Consider the following 20,793-nt stretch of genomic DNA (forward strand, 5'->3'; position numbering starts at 1 on the left):
CGAAACTGTCAACCTATTAAAATAAACACCAAGTCACAGATGGCCAATCAGCGATCAGTGCGGCTTAGACATCTGAGACTACCGGTCACACCATGCCCCGCGGTAAGTAAATCCAAATTTATCTCACTGAAAGTCTAATTATATATTTTTGTTTGGTTTTGATTAGTAAATATATGATGTATTTCATATGTTAATAAGTAGATTTCCTCCGTATATTGAAAAAACTTTAGCTTTATACAGCTCTGAACTTAATGTACTTTATATGCAAGATAGTTGATTCATGAGGATTTCAATTTATTTAAGACTGAATTTATATGCTTGTCCTATAATAAGTACAAATAAGTAATTTTTGTAAGTTTATATGCAAGTAAAGTTGATTATTGTAGTATTTTGTTTTATTTGATACGGTACCTCGAGTGAGGACAAAGTCCCCATGTACTCGCCTGAGAACATAAGGAAAAATCGAGGGGAAAACGCCATGATTTTTTTTACTAATTTTCCGACATTATGGGTTACTTACTTAATCGATTTTTTGAAAAAATATCAGTTTTGATAGAATCGATTCCTCCAGGATCCAGGAGGTTAATTGTTATAGTACCACCCATTCTTTCTACTGGAATATCTTGGTTTGAGTATAAGTCTTGGTAGAATTCTGTAGCCAGCTTATTGATGTCTTACCGGTTTGTGATGTTGGTGTTCTTTAAATTTGGTACCCAAGCATTTGCCTCACGCTACAGTATACAAAATATATATTATATAAGCTATTTATATGTTATATAATATTAGTGACTTTGTGACTTAATTTGAGTAGGTATGTTCATGTGTGAACATGTTCATTATTTTGCCAACCTGTCAAGTCGAGCAAATCAAAGAGGCACACAATGCTTTACTTGTATGTGTATTGCTCAAACTGCATGTCATTAGGGCTAGCTCTATATTCAATTAGGATTATTTAAAATATTTGACGAATTATCAGTATGTCATTATGTAGCCGGTGCGATTGCCAAGTCATTATAAGTATTAAAAAAATAAAGGTATCTAATATTGTTACGACTTTAACGACCCCTGGCACTGACTAAAATAACCGACTTGGTTTCGCATTACATCTTCAAAGTTTTTAACACGCTCTTATTAGGTGTATGTAACTAACTATGTAATGGAATCTAAGGTAACTAATTTAACCATCTTCCCGGTTTCCGATGAAGCTAAAAATTTGCATACGCATGTAAGTCGGGTGACAATGCAATATTATGGTACCATCGAGCTGATCTGATGATGAAGACAGGAGGTGGTCATAGGAACTCTGTGATAAAACAACGCAACCTAATTGTGTTTGTGGTTTTTAGAATTGTCTCGATGAGTATTAGTTGCCTGTGGAAAAAAAGTACAGTCAGCGATAAAAGTTTTTGTACCAAAAATGTAATTTTTGCCAAAAACTAATTTATAATAGAAGAATTGCGTTGCGAGACTTGCATATTTTTACATGTAATGTTTTTGATGGGATTTTCATTATTCAAAAGAGTATTACTTCCAAGTGACAGCGAGCAAACCATCAAAAAATAGCACAAATGATACTCTAAGTATCTGAGATAACTAATACCTAATTGATTTCATCTGCCGGGGCCAGCAATCTTTTGAATAATGACCATATAACTAATGAGCGCACTTCAGTGCGTACTTATTGTTAAGAAATACCTTAATGAGGTTAACACCTTAATGAGGGTGTTTAATAAATAAATAACTTGATTTTAGGTATCTTCTTCTTCATTTAATATACATGAGATACAGCCTGGCGACAGACAGACGGACAGACAGACAGACAGTGGAGTCTTAGTAAATAGGGTCCCGCTTTTACCCTTTGGGTACGGAACCCTAAAAAATTACGTTTTATGAAAGTTGTCTGTTTTTAGGGTTCCGTACCAAAAGGGTAAAAACGGGACCCTATTACTAAGACTCCTCTGCCCGTCTGTCCGTCTGTATGTCTGTCACCAGGCTGTATCTCATGAACCGTGATAGTTGAAATTTTCACAGATGATGTATTTCTGTCGCTGCTATAACAACAAATACTGAAAAGTACGGAACCCTCGGTGGGCGAGTCCGACTCGCACTTGGCCGGTTTTTATCGTGACGTTTTCAACAAAAAGGTACCGCATTGTCGGTTGTCGATAAGGTTTATTCCAAATTGAAGCTTTATGTAAATAGCGCCTTATTGACAATCGACAATAAGTACCCTTTTGGTTGAAAATGGCACATTTTATCATTTTGTCAGCATCATTGATTTAGGTATATAATATCCATGCACCCCACCTACACCCCAGCAGAGGGTAACAGGAAATGCAGAAGAGAAGAGAAGAAGAGATATCCATGCCAATTTGCTGCTTTCTGGCACTAACCATCACGAAGCAAGACACGGACGGACAAACGGATATGGCGAAACTATAGGGGTTTATATTTCTAGTTCACTACGGAATCCTAAAAACGGTAAGTCTAAGTTCATAATACTTTGTCGTGTGCGACAAAGTACAATATGAAAGTGCTTGAATTGTATTGCAAGCTTACCGCACAGATATTTCTGTGACGAACCAATAAAAGCATGAAAAGCTGCAATAAGCAACGATATATTACCTCTAAGACGCTGAATCCTCTGGTTTCCCATTGTATCGCTCTACTAAAGATCCTGCCTTTAGTATAGCGATACAATGGGAAGCCAGATATTACTTGCAAAAGATACTAAATCTAGTGCATGAGGTACCTACTGCTTATATGAACGTTCTGGCTACCTACCTAGTTTTTAGGGTTCCGTATCTCAAAAAGAAAAAACGGAACCCTTATAGGATCACTCGTGCGTCTGTTTGTCTGTCTGTCTGCCTGTCTGTCTGTCTGTCTGTCCGTCTGTCACAGCCTATTTTCTCTGAAACTACTGGACCAATTACTTTGAAATTTTGTACACATATGTAAGTTTGTGACCCAATGATGGACATGTAACGTAAACATATTAATTTTAAACACGGGGGCCACTTTTGGGGGGTAAATGAAAAAATTAAAAAATAAAGTTTGTCAAACTATATCGTGTTACATATCAAATGAAAGAGCTCATTGTGAGAATCTCAAATATATATTTTTTATAATTTTAAGAAAAATAGTTTAGAAGTTATTTAAGAAAATAGGCAAAAAATGACCATTCCCCCCCCTCCCTTTATCTCCGAAAATACTGGATCATAAAATTTGAAAAAAATACACAAAATAGATCTTTACCTACCGGAATCACCGGAAAACCTATTAGAAATGTGCAGTCAAGCGTCAGTCGGACTTAATTACTTAGTTTTTGATCCGATCCCTACGGGTTTTTTAAAGACATTTCACATAAAAAATACATTGTTTAAATTGTGTAATGTACGGAACACTTGGAACGCGAGTCCGACTCGCCTTTGGCCGGTTTTTTTATGATGTAGGAGGCAAACACGGAAACGAATCGCCTAAGAGCGGTTTCACATTCTCAGATCCGATATCGGATGTAGGATCCTACATCCGGGTAGTCAGGCCGCGGGGACTGCTCTAATTGTCCTAAATGACATACCTTTATTGATAAACGTCACTTTTGATACTGATAGATCATCCTTACTTACTTACTGCTGTGGCGCGACGACCCGAAGTGGATCTTGGCCTCCGACACCAAAGACCGCCATGCTACTCTGTCCAAAGCCGTTTCTGTCCAGTCGACGGCGCCGAGTTCGCTGAGGTCTTTCTGCATATCATAGATCATATTCATAACATATCAAGATCAAATTAATAATGTCTCATTCTAATCAGAATATGCCTCACAAATGTATGTGCACAGTCGCCATCAGATATATCGGAGCGGGCCAGTTGGTCACAAATATCTGAACACGCCTCTATAATATTGTCAAGGCGCTATAGTGCGTGTTCAGATATTTTTGAGCACCTCGGCCGCTCCGATATATCTGATGGCGACTGTACACACACGTGCGAAAATTAATTCAATAGGCGATATTACTGCAATGTTCTGCCGCCAGAGTGCAGGACTAGCCTTTTTAGTAAACCATAGAGTAACTTATACATACTGTACCTTTAACAGGTTTTTGACAAGTTTTCAGAGATAATAAAATTTGACATTGATGCATCAAGGCGGTTTGCTTACAGATGACCGGGAAACGCGAATCCGATTATTCGCTATCTGCCTCTTTATCGCTCTAATATGCAAGAGTGACAGAGATAACGAAATTTTCATTTTCTTGTTTCACGATATCAAAGATAGATATAACTCCGTAATAGATGGATACAGTCTAAGGAAAAAACGTACCTCGAAAATCACGAAAATTTGATTCTCGATCAGATGGCGCCACTAGTTTTGGCCTACACTCGTATAGAGGGCGTTGACTGTTTCGTTTGTTATTTATAATTTTAACGCATACCAGGGAAAGAACATGGGTCAAAATCATATAAAAATAATTAATGCAAATAAAAAAATCATTTATCCATATTTAAATACATTTTATCGTATTTTTATAAATATTTATTTTTAGTTTTAAAGTGTGTCGACAGATGGCAGTGAATTTACTGGGGTTACAAAATTTACTATGACAGTACCGCTCTAGTATAAGTTACTCTATGCTCATACGGAATACTTTAGTATTTCAAATTCTCGAGTTCGTTTGTTTAAAGCATAGTGGTTTGTTTATCATGATTACAAAACAAATTCGATATAAAATAAATAAATAAATAAATATTGTAGGACATTATTACACAAATTGACCAAGTCCCACGGTAAGCTCAATAAAGCTTGTGTTGTGGGTACTTAGACAACGATATATATAATATATAAATACTTAAATACATAGAAAACATCCATGACTCACGAACAAATATCCGTGTTCATCACTGAATAAATGCCCTTACCGGGATTTGAACCCAGGACCATCGGCTTCACAGGCAGGGTCTAGTGACTAGGCCACTAGGCCAGACAGGTCGTCAAAATATAGGTAAATAATGTTATGAATTCATATTTCCAAGCTTTTAGTCGTGTATGTAGGTATGACATTCGAAAAATCGCGAGCACTTTTGAATGAGACTAGCCCAGGACCGGGATAAGTGGCGTACACGAAGAGAAGCCTATGTACAGCAGTGGGCGACTGATGGAAAATGTTTTGTTTTTTGTAATAAAATAATTACAAAACGCATAAACACTGTATTATCACAGAGTAACTTATACTAGAGCGGTACTGTCATAGTAGATTTTGTAACCCCAGTAAATTCACTGCCATCTATCGACACACTTTAAAACTAAAAATGAAGATTTATAAAAATACGATAGAATGTATTTAAATATAGATAAATGATTTTTTTTATTTGCATTAATTATTTTTATGATTTTGACCCATGTTCTTTCACTGATATGCGTTAAAATTGTTAAATAACAAACGAAACCGTCAACGCCATCTATACGACTGTAGGCCAAAACTAGTAGCGCCCTCTGAACGAGAATCAAATTTTCTTGATTTTCGAGGCACGTTTTTTCCTTAGACTGTATCCATCTATTACGGAGTTATATCTATCTTTGGTATTATTGAATGATCATTTCTAAAAGTCGCTAACGAAACTGCCAAAAAAATTCTAACAAATTGTCAAAAGCACTGTTGACAACGGGCAGCAATGTCGCGTCGCAATATTAGAGAAATAACTTCGCTACAGTCTTAATCCGAAAGGTACCTTAATTTTCTAACAGGGTATCAATTAAGCGACATCTAAAAACATCATTACGAAAACCAAATCAATTCCTAAATTATAAAACCCTTCTAAAGCTTTCGACCTTGTTGTATTCCGAGTTAAATTGAATAAACCCCAATCTGAGGAGTTGTAAATAATAGATCCGGGCTGCATTTGCCGGGTCTAATAGGATTATCTGGGACGCCATTCGCGGATAAGCCAGGTAAACTCCGAGGTTCGTTTGTTATTTTTCATCACACTCGCTCAGTAAATGTAACGTTTTCAAGCAAAATGTACCACATTGTCGCTAGCAATAAGGACCCTCTGACAGGTTTTTCGTATAAAGATACAAGCAATTTTCGTCTTTATTTATTTTTTATTTTATTTATTTGGGGCATCAACAGCAATACAAAAATTAATACAAATCATAGTGAACAGAAAACATAGCCAATAACAGATGTCCACAAAAGTACAATTAACATGCAATAACTAAGTGGAAACACAAAAAAAAGAAGGGAGTAAAAAAGCATTCTATACAAACTAGATATGGCTTGCATAACATGTGTAAGTGTGTGTTTTGAGTGATTGTATGTGCGTGTTCGTGTGTGGGTGTAAGTGACTGTGACTGAGTGTGTAATGGAAGACGGAAAGATTAAGGTGTGTAATTATATACCTAGTTATTTCGTCAATTGTCGTTATTTTTAGATTTCAGTAGCAGTGACTGAACTCGTTTTTTTAAAGTTGATTTTGTGCAGTCGAACAAGTCGATACTACTTAATTGTTTATTATGTTGAGAGAAACGGGAGTTGGGAGGGGCAGACCTCGGCGGACTTTCCTTGATCAGATCGGGGAAATCCTAAAGAAAGGCCAGGTCAAGAGCACCCTAAACCGGCGAGCGTGTATGAGGAATGTTATGAAAGTGAAGGAAGCGAAAGAGGTATGTCAGGATCGTAGCAAGTGGAAACCCGTGGTCTCTGCCTACCCCTCCGGGAAATAGGCGTGATTATATATGTATGTATGTTAAGCGACAATTAGCTGGAACTATAGAAAAAGCGTTTTCCAGGAGTTATGAAGTTTCTAGTATTATAATATTTATAATTAACGGATTTCTGTCTTTATTATTCATTTTTGTATCGCAAGTGTGATGAAAAACATTGTGTGTAACTCGGGGCGTAATAATATTGCAAACTCGAGACTATAAATCGCTCCGGCAATTAACTATACACTCGTTTGCAATATTTAACTTACGCCCCATGTTGCACAATTAACTATTATTAAAGACGAAAGTAGACGACCGCCCCGAAACTGTCTTTCCATAAAAACGTGTAGTCCCCATTTTGTTTATTGTTTATTTGGATATCAATAATATTGCAAATATTTTGACTTAAATTTGACGTACCTATATCAACTATACCTATGCCCTTTCGTGTGTTTTTTTTTCTAATTTTTAATTATTATAAGGGTTAAATTATTTATACACATTTAAACATGTGTATGGGACAAGTTTTTCGCTCATAAGTCTTATAATAATCAAAAAGTCGAAAAAAGTCCAACGTAGGGGCATAGGTAGCTTTGCCCTGCCTTGCTGCTGGCGACACTCTAGGTTAGGTTTTTCAGGGTTCCGTACCTACCTCAAAAGGAAAAATCGGAACCCTTATAGGATCACTCGTCACCAACACCGTACCGCTTTATTCCCGCTACGGTACGGTAAGGTAGGCACGTAAAGGTAGGCATATTCGTCTGTCTGTCTGTCTGTCCGTCTGTCTGTCACAGCCTATTTTCTCCGAAACTAATGGACCAATTAAGTTGGAATTTGGTACACATATATTATGTAAGTTTGTGACCCAAAAACGGACATGTAACGTGAATAAATGAATTTTAAACAAGAGAGCACAGGGGGTAAATGAGAAAATTAAAACAAAGTTTTTCTAGCTATATCGCGTTACATATCAAATGAAAGAGCTCATTGTGAGAATCTCAATTTGTTTTTTATAATTTTAAAATAAATAGCAGATGTTATTTAAGAACATACCCAAAACTTACCATCCCCCTCCCTATTATCTCCGAAACTACTAGGCCTAAAGTTTAAAAAAATATACAAAATAATTATTTACCTATAGATGACAGATTACCAAAATGAATAAATAAAGATAACAAAACAAAATGTGAAATTTGGTCCTTAGGTACTTGCTTTGGGTATTGGGTAAGGGTTTAATAAGAGAATAAGAAAACAAGACTATTTTAAGTTTAGTTTTCAAGGAGGCAGTTCAACTCGTAATTTCTTTTTAACTGAATAACTTTTGGAATAATTAAATGTCTAATAAATAAATTAACCTATTAATTTAGAATAACAGCCAACCTAAATCAAATCGAACCTCAGTAAAATATAGGGGTCCATTAAAATTTTACGTGCCCCTAACGAGCCCCAATCTATTATCGACGCCTTGAGGGCTTTGTCGAACGATTTGAGAATACGATTGGGCGTAAAATGAGGTTTGATAGGTTATTTTATTACTAACAAAATTCTTGAAAAGCTTAAATAATAGGGAATATTACGCGAAACTCTGCGTAGGGGGCGTTAGAGCGCCACTACCACAATCTGAGTGTGTATGAGTAAAGTGACTTCAGTGATGTATTGGAGGTAAGTAACAACAAGGTAAGATAAGTTACTATTAGAAATATAAAAAGGTTGTATTTGCTGCAAACTATTTTATTCTATTAAAGTTAAATTAAATCTTAAACTACGGTACATATTTATTACGTTTTCTTCTTTAAATTAACGAACGGTATCATTGGCGATATCCTATACGGCGCTTGTACCACATAAGGTACGCTGGGTCGGTATATAGGCTGGTCGTAGTAGGAATACACTCCGTGTGGTCCATACGAGTAATGCGTGACTTCAGTAACCCATTGGGGCTGGGGTGGTGGGAGGGAGAAGTACTTTTCATGGGCATCCAGCCAACGATGGACCTGAGGAAATAAAAGTTAATTGGTGAAAAAGTGACCGTTTAAAAATAATCAGTATAATTTTCAGTAGTAGATTTGCTGTTATCAGGGACTAGCGACCCGCCCCGGCTTCGCACGGGTGCAATGCTGATGTATTATACATATAAACCTTCCCCTTGAATCACTCTATCTATTTAAAAAAACCGCATCAAAATCCGTTGCGTAGTTTTAAAGATCTAAGCATACATAGGGACAGACAGACAGCAGGAAACGACTTTGTTTTATACTATGTAGTGATTTAAGATTGTAATTTACTTAATTTGGGGCCGTTTTTATATTTTTTAATTAATTTACTTAATAGATAACCTAATAATATAGGTATTAATTTTATAACTTATCATGATATATTTAAGGGGATTTCACGTCTTGAAACTGAAAATATTTTTTAGTAGTGGAAAGTTTATTGATTTTTTTTTAATTATTTTACACGTCAGGTCAGCGATATCGAGGTGCATTCGATTTTTGACAATTAAATATTTACCTATTTGATCTCGTTGTGACATTAACAGTAAAATTTACCTATAGTACAATTTGAGATCAAATCTCTTGGAGGATATAACCAACGGAGACGCCTTGTCTGTAATTTTCTGTACAAAAAAGTCTGCCGATTTTTGCGGGGGAAGGGAACGTCAAATGTATACGTAACGTAAAAATAGCCATGTCAGATAAACGTCAGTCCATACATTGTGTATGACCATTGACTATTTTTGACAGAGGGCCTGTTAATGGCTACTCCGTTTGGTTATATCCTCTACGTCAAATCTAGATATTCATATCTCTAAAATTCTAATTTGACTCCTGTGAAACAGCACATGAAAACACTTTACAACTAAGCGCCTACACATTTAAAATAGCAATGTCGTTCAAGATACTCACGAATTCACAGCGACAAGGAGGCGGAAGCCTGTCTTCAAACACTGGGTGTTGCAGAATAGACATTATTAAACAGTTGTATTAAGAACAAGATCCAAATTATGAATGAAGTCTTTGATGAAACTACGTGCTTTTAAATAGTGGTAACAATTTATTAATTAATGGGATCTCGTAAATTTGGTAAGGGGTTATCATTAAACAAATGGATATATCGTAAGCCTTACGATATATTCATTTGTTTAATGATCGTAAGGTAATCGATTACTTAATTAATTACGAGTATGCTAATAAGTTAATTGTTTCAGTGGTTAAATCTCGTGGTATTTATTACTTATTATAAATAGTTTTTCTTTTAATGCCAAGCTGAATGAAAATATTTATTTATTTAAACTTTATTGCACAAAATAAAATAAAAAATACAAATGGCGGACTTAATGCCTAAAGGCATTCTCTATTATAGGGCTAAACAGAGACGTAACAAAAATGGTGCAAGAAGAAAAGTAAAAGAATTTAACTTGGAACAATTGTCAACTGAACAAATTAACTAACTCCACACAGACGAAGTCGCGGGCAAAAGGTAGTAATTAATAAAAACTCGCTCAATGGCTATTTCTTCCGTCGCAATTTCTCGCGGTATCAATTTTTTTTTTTTTAACATGCAGATACGTCTGCGAGCGATACTCCAAATTTTATATTATAGGAAAAAATGGAAAAAGTTACACTTCCGGCAGGATTTGAACCCGCAACCTCCGCAATCCGTGCGTTGCTCTTAACCAATTGATTGATTGATTGATTGATTGGTTGCGGGTTCAAATCCTGCCGGAAGTGTAACTTTTTCCATTTTTTCCTATAATATAAAATTTCTCGCGGTATATACATATGCACCTTTTAATTTCCTGGCTTTACTCCCGCTCTTAAACGATACACCAATAATACGAAGTAGCTTTTCTGTTACACATAATATCAAATGGCCGATATGAATTGAATAATTCAATAAATTTGAATTTTTGTGGGTCAATAGAAGACCATTTGAACGATCTCAAATTTATTCTAGGGATAGAAAAACAATATTTAAATTTGCTACGGTATGGATTTCAATTCAAATTGATCTTTGAATTGGCGATATTTTACCCTACTTTATAAATACTTTCGCTGTCTACTCCATCGCCTGCTAAGAGCGTTTTAAATAGAAAAACCGGATCGGTGCGAGTCAGATTCGCCCACCGAGGGTTCCGTACTTTTTGTTGTTGTAGCGGCAACATCAGAACAGGGGCGTAGCTAGAGGATATGGCGCCAGGGGCAGTCACCAAATTTGCGCCCCCTGATGACTGACAAAAGTTTCCCTGCTGCTGCCTTTTGCCCATCTTGGCGCCCCCCTTTGGATGGCGCCCGGGGCACCGGCCCCCTCTGCCCCCCCCCCCTTCCCGCCCCCTAGTCACGCCACTGCATCAGAAATACATCATCTGTGAAAATTTCAACTGTCAGACGGACAGACGGACAGACGGACAGACCGAAGGACAGTGGAGTCTTAGTAATAGGGTCCCGTTTTTTACCCTTTGGGTACGGAACCCTAAAAATGTATCGGGATGACAGATGCTACGACAAGTCACGTGACAGGTGTGATATTCGGCGGTTCCTTGGGAATCTGCCGAATCCTACACCAGAGCAGGTGCAGGTCCATTTATCCTCCATCTAAAAAAAATCTACCCTCCCATAGAAAATGGACCAGCCAAAATGTATGAAACTTTTTTCGCGATTTCGGGTTTGGTCCCATAGTAAAAGTTGTTCAGTATAATCCCAAAATCTCCCTGGCAACGAAAATGCACATATGTTTGGGCCACCCTGTAAGATTTTTATTACTGTGTATATTATGTTAGTTTGTAAGGAATGTATGTATGCGCCTTAGTTGCCTGAAAATAGATGATTTGATTGATTGATTGATTACTTACGTTGCGATTGACGTTTTGTATCAGCGATTGCCCATTATAAAATATCAAGTTACACTTAAAAATATCATTATTGTCTCCATACATTATAAAAAATCTAGTAACCCAACTTGTAAAATATAGTTGTTTGTGCAACGAGAGAGGAAAGTTGGTTTTTCTTGCGAGTGTTGATTTTCAGTCTAGGTAGCGAAAGATTCTTGAGCGTAGTGAGGGACTCAAAAACACGAGATATAAAATAACTTTGCTCTCGTGTGACACATACTAATACTACTAAAAAATACGAGCTTTGAGGGAAAAACAAAAATAATATACTTTTAAAACTTAAATGAAGATTAAAGGATGACTCACGTGTGGAAGATTAAAGGATGACACCGGGCCGTGTCCGGGCCGGAGCTTCCGGCGCGTCATTTTCTATGGAAAGAATCACGTGATCACCTGTCATGTCATATAAAAGTAAGCGCCGGATGCTTCGGCCCGGCCACGGCCCGGTCTAACGTGAGTCATCCTTAACATGAAACGTAGCAAGTCGCGTATGTATGGCAAGAGATCCCCTAGAAGTCGAGAATTACTTCATGCGCTGTGTCGTGCGTGTTGCATGTGGTAAAACAGCAGGCGCTTATGTTTGTGGCCTAATTTCCAACACATACAGCATTCCACCTCAGTAGTGAGAACATATTTAAAGGTTAAAAAAATTCAACATCAAGTAAAGTTAACCACCCTTTATTAACATTCACGAATGAAAGGCATCATCATTATGACGAAAGCTTCTAGAAATATCAATTCACTCCAAGGAGTGACGAAAGTCGCACTTTCGTCACTGTTTTTTCGCAGGAAAGTAGGCTTGTTCTAGCTGCTGAGGTGAAAAATATTTTGTTGCAATATTGCTGTATATGTATCTGAGCGAAGCCGGGAATAGGGTAAACAAGTAAACATTACACCAATCCTATTATCGGCACTCCTGCACTCCCGTTCAATCTTATTAGAAGGCAATAACAAAGAAAATAATACTACAACATAACTCATTCAATTTTGAACCGTATCCCAACGCAACACGTTTCTGTTTCAAACTGGTTGTCCGTTGGTTGTTGCGACTGTTATGCGTACACACGAAATCATTCCCGCACCCAAAAATTCGGGGTATGATTAATTGATTATAACACATAGCTTTGCAACTGAGCGATATCACCATTTTTCGGGTTTTTTTTTTCATCACCATTTTTCGGGGCAAAAACTTCAATATATAATTTCTAACCTACAGTCGAAGGCAAAAATATCGATCCAGACAAATGGCTCAAAAATATGTGAACACGACTTTATGGTCTAACGTGTAAGAGCGTACACATATTTTTGAAACTTTGGGAATGTATATAATATTTATGCCCTTGACTGTACAGGCGTGATTATCAAAAATGTTATCAATCAATCAATCAATCAATATATTTTATTTCAGACTTCAGACTAATGTCCATAGCAATCCAGCGCGGGAATGCCGCCTGCGTAATGGGCACCTTGCCTAGGGGGCAAAATTTAGAAAGTCATTTTATGTAAGTATTTTTATGTCCATATAGTCACTTCCCAACATATATTTTTTTTAGTGTTTTTCCTGATATTTGAATTAAATGCAGAGTACCTATAAACCTCGAACCTATCCGTTTTTACCTCGATTTTTATCGACCCTTTGCAGCTCGGCTGACAAATCGGCTCACACGCGGGTTGTTTTATACTCTCACCGTACTATTTAGTTTTCCTCAATAAATGATCTTATATTAAATTCTAAAGGCACGCGCACATACGTGCCTAGCATGGCACGGCATGCGAATTCGTTTTCATGTTATTGACCGACGTAACGTGAATAAATAAAATTGCACAAAATGTGCATGGCATTCCGTCAAAAGAATTGCAGTCGGGCACGTTCCTCGTTCGAATGGTTTCGGTAAAATAGAAATGACGAAGTAAAATAGGTACTTACTCTAACCTCCTAAGTCCTGCGGTACAAATTTTTGTACATAATAAAAGTCACCCTTCAGTCCCAGCATTAAGTAAAATACTATAGTAATAAACACCGATAGTACATATTTCGGTACAAAATGTTTAGATGCCCCCCGCTTTCAAATTTGAATGTTCGCGCGGAGTATTCTGACAGTCCATAGAGTTGTAAATAGTCTGTTCAGGACTGACAGCAAATATGTATTATGTGCAAAAAAAAGTTTAGAAAAAGCTGGGATTTAGGAAGCTAAATATGACGATCGAATGTCAACTAAAGCTGCATTACTGTTTATTTATTTAACGTATGGCATATCTTTACATATCACTGCATTATAAAAGAAAAAATTATAACTAGAATTCTTAACATAATCCACGGCTTTCTCAGTCAATCTTGCCACCTGCTCTTCAATGTTGCCACCGAATTCGGTGTTGGGGTATTCTAGCAACATGTGACGTATTGTTTGTTCCGGTTCGCCACATCCGCATGCCGCCGATTCACACCGTCCCCATTTCCATGGTCTTTCTATCCATGGTGCCCACAATCGATCATTATGAGGCTGTTCTATCACAAACAGTTTCTCGTCCACTTCTCGTCAGAAAAAACAAACTCGTCGCCTGCGTGCCAAGAAAGTATTATGTTAGATTAGATCTTTGCTCTCTCTTTTTCTTGGTCGCTTCGGAAATGCGTACTTTGGGTTTTTTATAAACATGGCATCCAAGACCCTCAACGTCAATATACTTTTTTACTTAAAATAAGAATTCGATGGCCTGTAATCCGTATGTCTTTAAAGTCAAGGTAAAAAGATGTGTATTCGGACTTATTGGATGTGAATACGGCATTGTAATTTTAAACGGATTTGTTTTAACACTGACATTGCTTAAGCGCCGTACTGAACTGACAATAGCCTGTGGTAAACGTGAGTGCAGCTAATCCTAATGTTGCTACACACTTCACACGTACTTACGTCACATTTCTATTACTTCTTTGTTTTGTGGGCAATACTATTTAATTTATATTGTCACGCATACTTACCAATTGACCATCGACTTTTTTAAAAATACTCAAAATACTTACCATCATTTTGCCAGTCCGTCATTAAAATATGGAGTAGTTAACTAAAACAAAAAAGGATAAAATAAAAATAAAAGTGGTGTCAATAAAACAACGAATATAATCAGCAGTAATATTTTAAATTGCTTTGAATCACAATTTCGTAGTGTTTATAGATTATAATAATTACAAAGGAAGATTATTTTTGATCAAAGTACACTTCATCCCAGATCAACGTCTCAAACTCTCAACCTTCCAATAATAATAAATTCTCATATAGCAGTGTAACAACAGCAGTAACTAAAACAAACAAATATCATCCCTATATACAGTGACTTAAAGTTCATATTTGGTAACTCTAATTGCTTGTTTGTGATCACAATCGAACTTAGGATGCCTAGAAATGATTGACAGGATCAGAGAGATTTTAATTACTATGGCACGACTTTCTTAGCAAAATTTTAAAGATATTGTCTTAACAGCGAAATTTTGTCGTCACAAGTAACACTTTGCAAAAATGATAATATTTTTGCCAAGAATTAAGGTATCTATACTGTATATAAAATATGTTTTGCAACTACATGAAGAAAACTGGTGATGATATCTATAGGAAAATTAAAATAAATGCTTGCCGAATTCGCTTAAACGTAATGTAGCATCATATTTAAAGAGCCCAAATGATCTGCCTTTTCTCAATAATCATCCCATTATTCGTCCATCTTATACTGCAAGACATAATTGGCACGAAAATATTGCCAAACTTTAATACTTTCTTTATGCTCACCAAAAAGCTCTTTGAATAATAACGCAAATGTATAATATACATATATCAATTCCAAGCTATACTTGTAATAATCAAAACACGTGTATTTGAATCTAATTTTATTTACTGATATAGGTAATTCTCAGCATAATCTTTGACGTTGCTATTACGATGCCGAATTTAATGCTACATTTTATCAAAGTCCCGATATATATATCGAAGAAGAAGTCAATTCAGCAAGCCCAAATCTGATATAAATAATTGACACTAGATTATACGAGCATACTAAAAGAGCTAAAATAAATAGCTCAGCTGAAATTACGTTTCTTTCATTAACGAGATATTAGGAGTGTGAGTAAAACTGCTATCATTAATATTTTCAAAAGAAAATGTCTAAGTTCAATACAATCTCTCCAAACATTTTATAGAAATAGAAGTCTGCCAAAAAGCGTTCTTAGACATTCCTAAACCTTCCACACTTTTATATCAAGAGAAACAATTTAATTTAATCATTCAATTTGGACAATTCACAATCTCTATAAAGAGATTCATTCATACTTGGTGTTTTAGAAACCTTGAAACTGGCAGTTACATTTTACTTACATTTGCTATCATTAAATCAAATTATACCAACGCACAAATTCGTTACTTCAAAACCATCATTAACTAACGCAATTTCTGCATATATTTCATCATTATTTCTTTTCTTACATTCAACATTAACACTATCTATGCGTTAGTATATTTCATTTCAACATTTGCTATTTTAAAAATAAAAGCACAGTTAAAACGCTTCATAATGCGTAACCAAACTTTACTTTAAAAAAACATCATCATAAAATTTGCTATCAAATATATTACATGATAAAATATAAAAAAATGTTTCAAGCGATAACACTACACTAGAAGGGTTGTAACCAACTTTAATGTGTCAAAATTGCGTAATGAATAATTTAACTTATATTAATTCTGAAAAATATACACTAACAGAAGCTGTGCTTCAGTTTACCAATATAAAAACCCCTAAGAACTATTCACTTAAAGTATAATAGGTAATTCCTAACATAATTTTGTTCTAATATCCTAAAATTGCTTTTAAAGTTACGTTACAACCCGTATTTCAGAAGCTAAGTAATATTAAACAAACTTAGTGGTCTAGCATTTTATAAACAAAATTACAACTAATTGTAATACGCAGTGTCATAATTTCTCAATAAGTTATAATTTATCTAAGTGATATGCAATATATTTGTGGTATTTTCTATAAAAAGGGACCTTATTGTTAATGGCGCTTACGCCATTACAAAGGATGCTCCGATATAAATACAATGCCGCGCGACGCTGTGCGGCGTAAGCGCCATCGACAATAAGGTCCCTTTTTATTGAAAATGCCCCATTTTTAGGCAGGCTCGTTTTTAGCAGAAAGCACGATGGACGCTTCACCAACAAAAGGATTTTAGGCAATAGTGACTAAAACAAACAGTGTGACACCCTTATAATTCATAAATATGGTTTATTGCTTTTTTATCTGGATTTTTATAATTCTTTGGTCACTTCTTCTTCTTCTTCTTCTCAGCATGTTTACGTCCACTGCTGGACATATGCCTCTTTCATGTCTTTCCAAAGTGTTCTGTACGCTGCGCTTCTATGCCAGGTCGGCCCACTATTGTAAGAAAATACTAAGTAGTCACAGCAGTATTAGATCTTAGTAACAGATGTAAATTGGTGTTGAAAAAAAAATGCAATTTATTTTTGGCGGAGCGTCACATCTTAGTAAATGAAATAGCGACAGCAATTATGCGAAATTTCTCTATGCATAAAATGGCGTTAAAACATATAAAACTGATATAGTATCAGACAAACACCTGGTTATATTTTAATATGAAGCAAATACTGACGAATATTTTATTAACAACAAATATCACGTTTTGATTGCAAGTATGTTTTTTGTTTTTCAACATTCTTTGGTAACACTTCTTTCCGACAGTTCTTTCAATAGGTTAAAAGTGGTTTATTTTAAATAATTCTAATTCTTTCCAAGAATGACAAGTCCTTCTTTAGTATGCAGGTAAATACTATGATATCTTGTGGATTCTCATAAAAAAATTGATGTCGGTAAGTAAAGCGCCTTTGGTAAACCTGTTTAAATTTAATAGCTAAATCTACGGCCCACCCTGAACAAAAGTTATACATAACCAACTGTAGTCTCACTAAGTCTCTCATTTCAAACCTTTAGTAACACTTCTATCATGAATCGTAATCTTAGAATACTAACTATATACGAAGTTAAAATGTGTGAACAAGCTTATTATAATTTAGTAATAAAAAGTATTAGTTTAAACTTTTAATTTAAATACTATGTATAGATTCCAAGATTTTTCTTTTTCATATATACGTTATAATTTTTATTATCTATGTCTACTTCTAGTGCACTATGTTTTAGCTGTGGTCAATGACTAAGGCTTGTTGTAAGTGTGTTTCATCAACTTTTCTATGAGCAAGTTATTGTTGTGTATTTGTGTATGTGTATGTAAAATGACTGTCTTATCAGGATCGCCATGTAAAAATGGGGTTCGGAACCTAAATATGTGTAATAACTTTAATTTATTTTCTTTGCACGATTGTCTATGCATGAATGCACACATACGTGATACACAAAAACATTATAATTGAAAACGCACATATATATTTATGTAAGTTAATGAATACTTGATGTCTTTACTAATGAACACTTTAAACTTGGGTTTAATAATAAGGCTAGAAATATTGCTTTAAATGACAATGAAACTAATAAACATACCGTTGATGAAGCACAGCTTACGCCGGCACTAAGAAGCATTCTATATAAACTGTATTGTGACGATCGCGTGGATAATAAAATACTGTCTCTGTCTACATCACGAGTTAATTCCACCACAAAAATATTATTGCTATCAGAGGTTTGCGTTAAAGTTAAAAATACTTTTTTTCGTCTATTTTCCCTCTTTTTCTATTAATATTATCGGCGCTCCTGAAGCAATCGTGCACGCTATCCAAAAATATATACGCATGACCACTAGCTAAACGAACTATTTATCCGTTGAAAATCATAATGAGAGAATAACTTTTATGGAAAATTAATACATCAAAACTTTTGGCGCAATACTATTCGAAATACTGGTTTTGTATCCGCCATTACTACATATACATATATAAATATAACATCTTAAAATTAGCGATCCAAAAATATAAAATATACACGTTATTCGTGCGCCCTCGGGTACCCCAAACCTTGCAAGCGAATCGCGCCCCTATTATCACTGCCAACAATGTCGTTTTCGCTTCTTGCCGTAATGCGACTTTTGCCATTACGCTACCAGAGGGTGCAAAAGCCGCCTCAACTGGACGGTTATTCTCATTCTGCGACATTCATTATTATTATTTAAATGAAATCACTGACTTACTCCGAACAAGTTTGAAAAATATAATCTGAAAGTCTATTAAACGTTAGATGTGAAGGATGACTACATATTTCAATACTGTCAAGAGTAAGATAGAAATTCTGTTAACACTGGGCCTCCTAATTAATTCTCAAATTAATTCCAATCTGACGAGGAAGTTAACAAGTCACAGTAAAAAGATGGTAAAGATAGTTTAAAGTAATCATGTAAACTTTTTTAATTTGAATATTTTGAACAGAATCTAATAAGAGAATTTAGAATTTAAAAGAAAAATGTAACGTAACCCAGAATTCGTCTTATCCATGGCCCTGCACAAGCAAAGCAATCATAGTCGTTCGTAACTTTTGCTTTATAAAAATACGAATCGAAAATATTTCGACGGGCGCTCGTCGACTTATGACTAAGCTATGGTTACTCCTAAACCTTAATCTAAACTATAGTACTACATTAAAATATCAGAGAATTCAAAAAAGGGAATATTTAGGTAGTTTATTCTATATTTAAATGGTGCACAACCTTATTTTTTCATGAACGCTAGATAAATATGGCGTTTAGCTTTAAGTAGGATCTAAAACCAAGGACTATCTAATGAACTTATTGTAGAAAGATCAAGATTCTTCAGAACTATGAAGAGAATATTTATTAGGAACTGGGGATAGAGAAATGGACAAACATAACGAATTTAAAATATTCTGTTTCAGTAACAACAATTCAAGAGGAATAACACAATATTTAAAATAACGCTATGGTAGGTCTCAGTGAATTTATCGACGAAGTTAAGCTTTCATAAGTTAGATCTAATCTATCGGAATGTTTTAAAAATGCATAGATCGTGTTCGATGATGTCTAAGGCGCAACTGCGTAGACTAAAAGAGATATAACCTATTTAGGCTGGAATGAAACCTATAGGGTAACTCGACCAATAGTCAAACTAACTGCATAATTATTTTTTATTTTTCTTAAATACGATAAAATCTCAAAATACTCACAGCTCATCGGGTTTATTGTATTATTCGCTAGGTGCAACTACTATATAAGAACAGTGGCTTTTTAATAATTTGAATTTGTACTTAGCCTACACATTGGGACTCCACTATGAATTATATCAAAATGGAGTCGATAATGCAAATTGTGAAGTTTTAAAATAAAAACTAAACAATAATGTAACATATCATAAACTTGTGCAATTTGCACAAAACATTCAGAAAACTAAAAACATAACCGTAGTACGTAGATTCCAATTTTTATGAAAAATTAGCCAATATACTGATGACCTAAGTAACCTATTACATCAATTTAGAGTTTTCAAAAATATGATTCCTAAACAAATGTCTCAAAAATACGTTATGAAAATATAATACAAATACGATAAAATTTATACTAAATATAACCCTGTCTATGACCTGAAGAGTTTAAAATGAAACGAAACTTTTAAATCCAAACTCTGAACAAGTCATTATTTTAAGGAAAATTGGGTTTCTTGGCAGTTAGAAACTATCAGTAGTAATGCAAGTTAGTAGTAATGCTTTTTCTTTTTACATGATGTGAAAAGATAAAGATTCCATTATTACTAGTACTGTCTCTAACTTATTCAATTAAACAACAAATATTTAAGGAAACGAGATAGAACGGTGCTGAAAGAGCTTAAGCTTCTTTACAATTACAGATGTAAAAGATAATTTTAAAATTTCAAAAGACAAGGCCTGAAGTCTTTCACAACACTGAGAAGAAACCTGTTTTCAAATTGATTCAGTTGATGATTAAAATCATTTCAATGACGAAAGCAGTAAGGAATAGATTAATAACTAAACTAAATGTCGTCCGAATACCGTTTAAATGTAAAATGTCTTGTATATCTAAGTACATGAGTTTGAAATTAGAGTGAAACACAAGGTGTCGGTATCGTATGTCAGGTCACATTTTAAACAGAAGCTCAAGTAGCAGGTCGTCGTCGGCATCCATTGGCGATCGTGGTGCCAAATAGTCCACTTTCCTTTAAAC

The 20,793-nt window shown here is 35.1% G+C and overlaps 2 protein-coding genes across 4 annotated transcripts in view; both read right to left on the minus strand.

The window, feature by feature from the left end:
- Window positions 1-20,793, minus strand: part of LOC134745942 (UDP-xylose and UDP-N-acetylglucosamine transporter) — a 486,381-nt gene that overhangs the window by 317,050 nt on the left and 148,538 nt on the right. The gene's annotated exons all lie outside the window — the stretch shown is intronic.
- Window positions 8,487-20,793, minus strand: part of LOC134745923 (calmodulin-binding transcription activator 2) — a 270,209-nt gene continuing 257,902 nt past the window's right edge. For 2 of the 3 annotated variants that reach the window (XM_063680037.1, XM_063680038.1), the window contains one exon: window positions 14,709-20,785. In XM_063680037.1, the coding sequence (XP_063536107.1) occupies window positions 20,707-20,785 (79 nt within the window). In that variant the 3' untranslated portion in view covers window positions 14,709-20,706. Of the gene's footprint in view, window positions 8,698-14,708; window positions 20,786-20,793 lie in introns of those variants that run through there. The other variant, XM_063680039.1, reaches the window with a different exon arrangement.

The sequence above is a fragment of the Cydia strobilella genome, chromosome 12, assembly GCF_947568885.1.
Source record: "Cydia strobilella chromosome 12, ilCydStro3.1, whole genome shotgun sequence".
Lineage (NCBI taxonomy): Eukaryota > Metazoa > Arthropoda > Insecta > Lepidoptera > Tortricidae > Cydia > Cydia strobilella.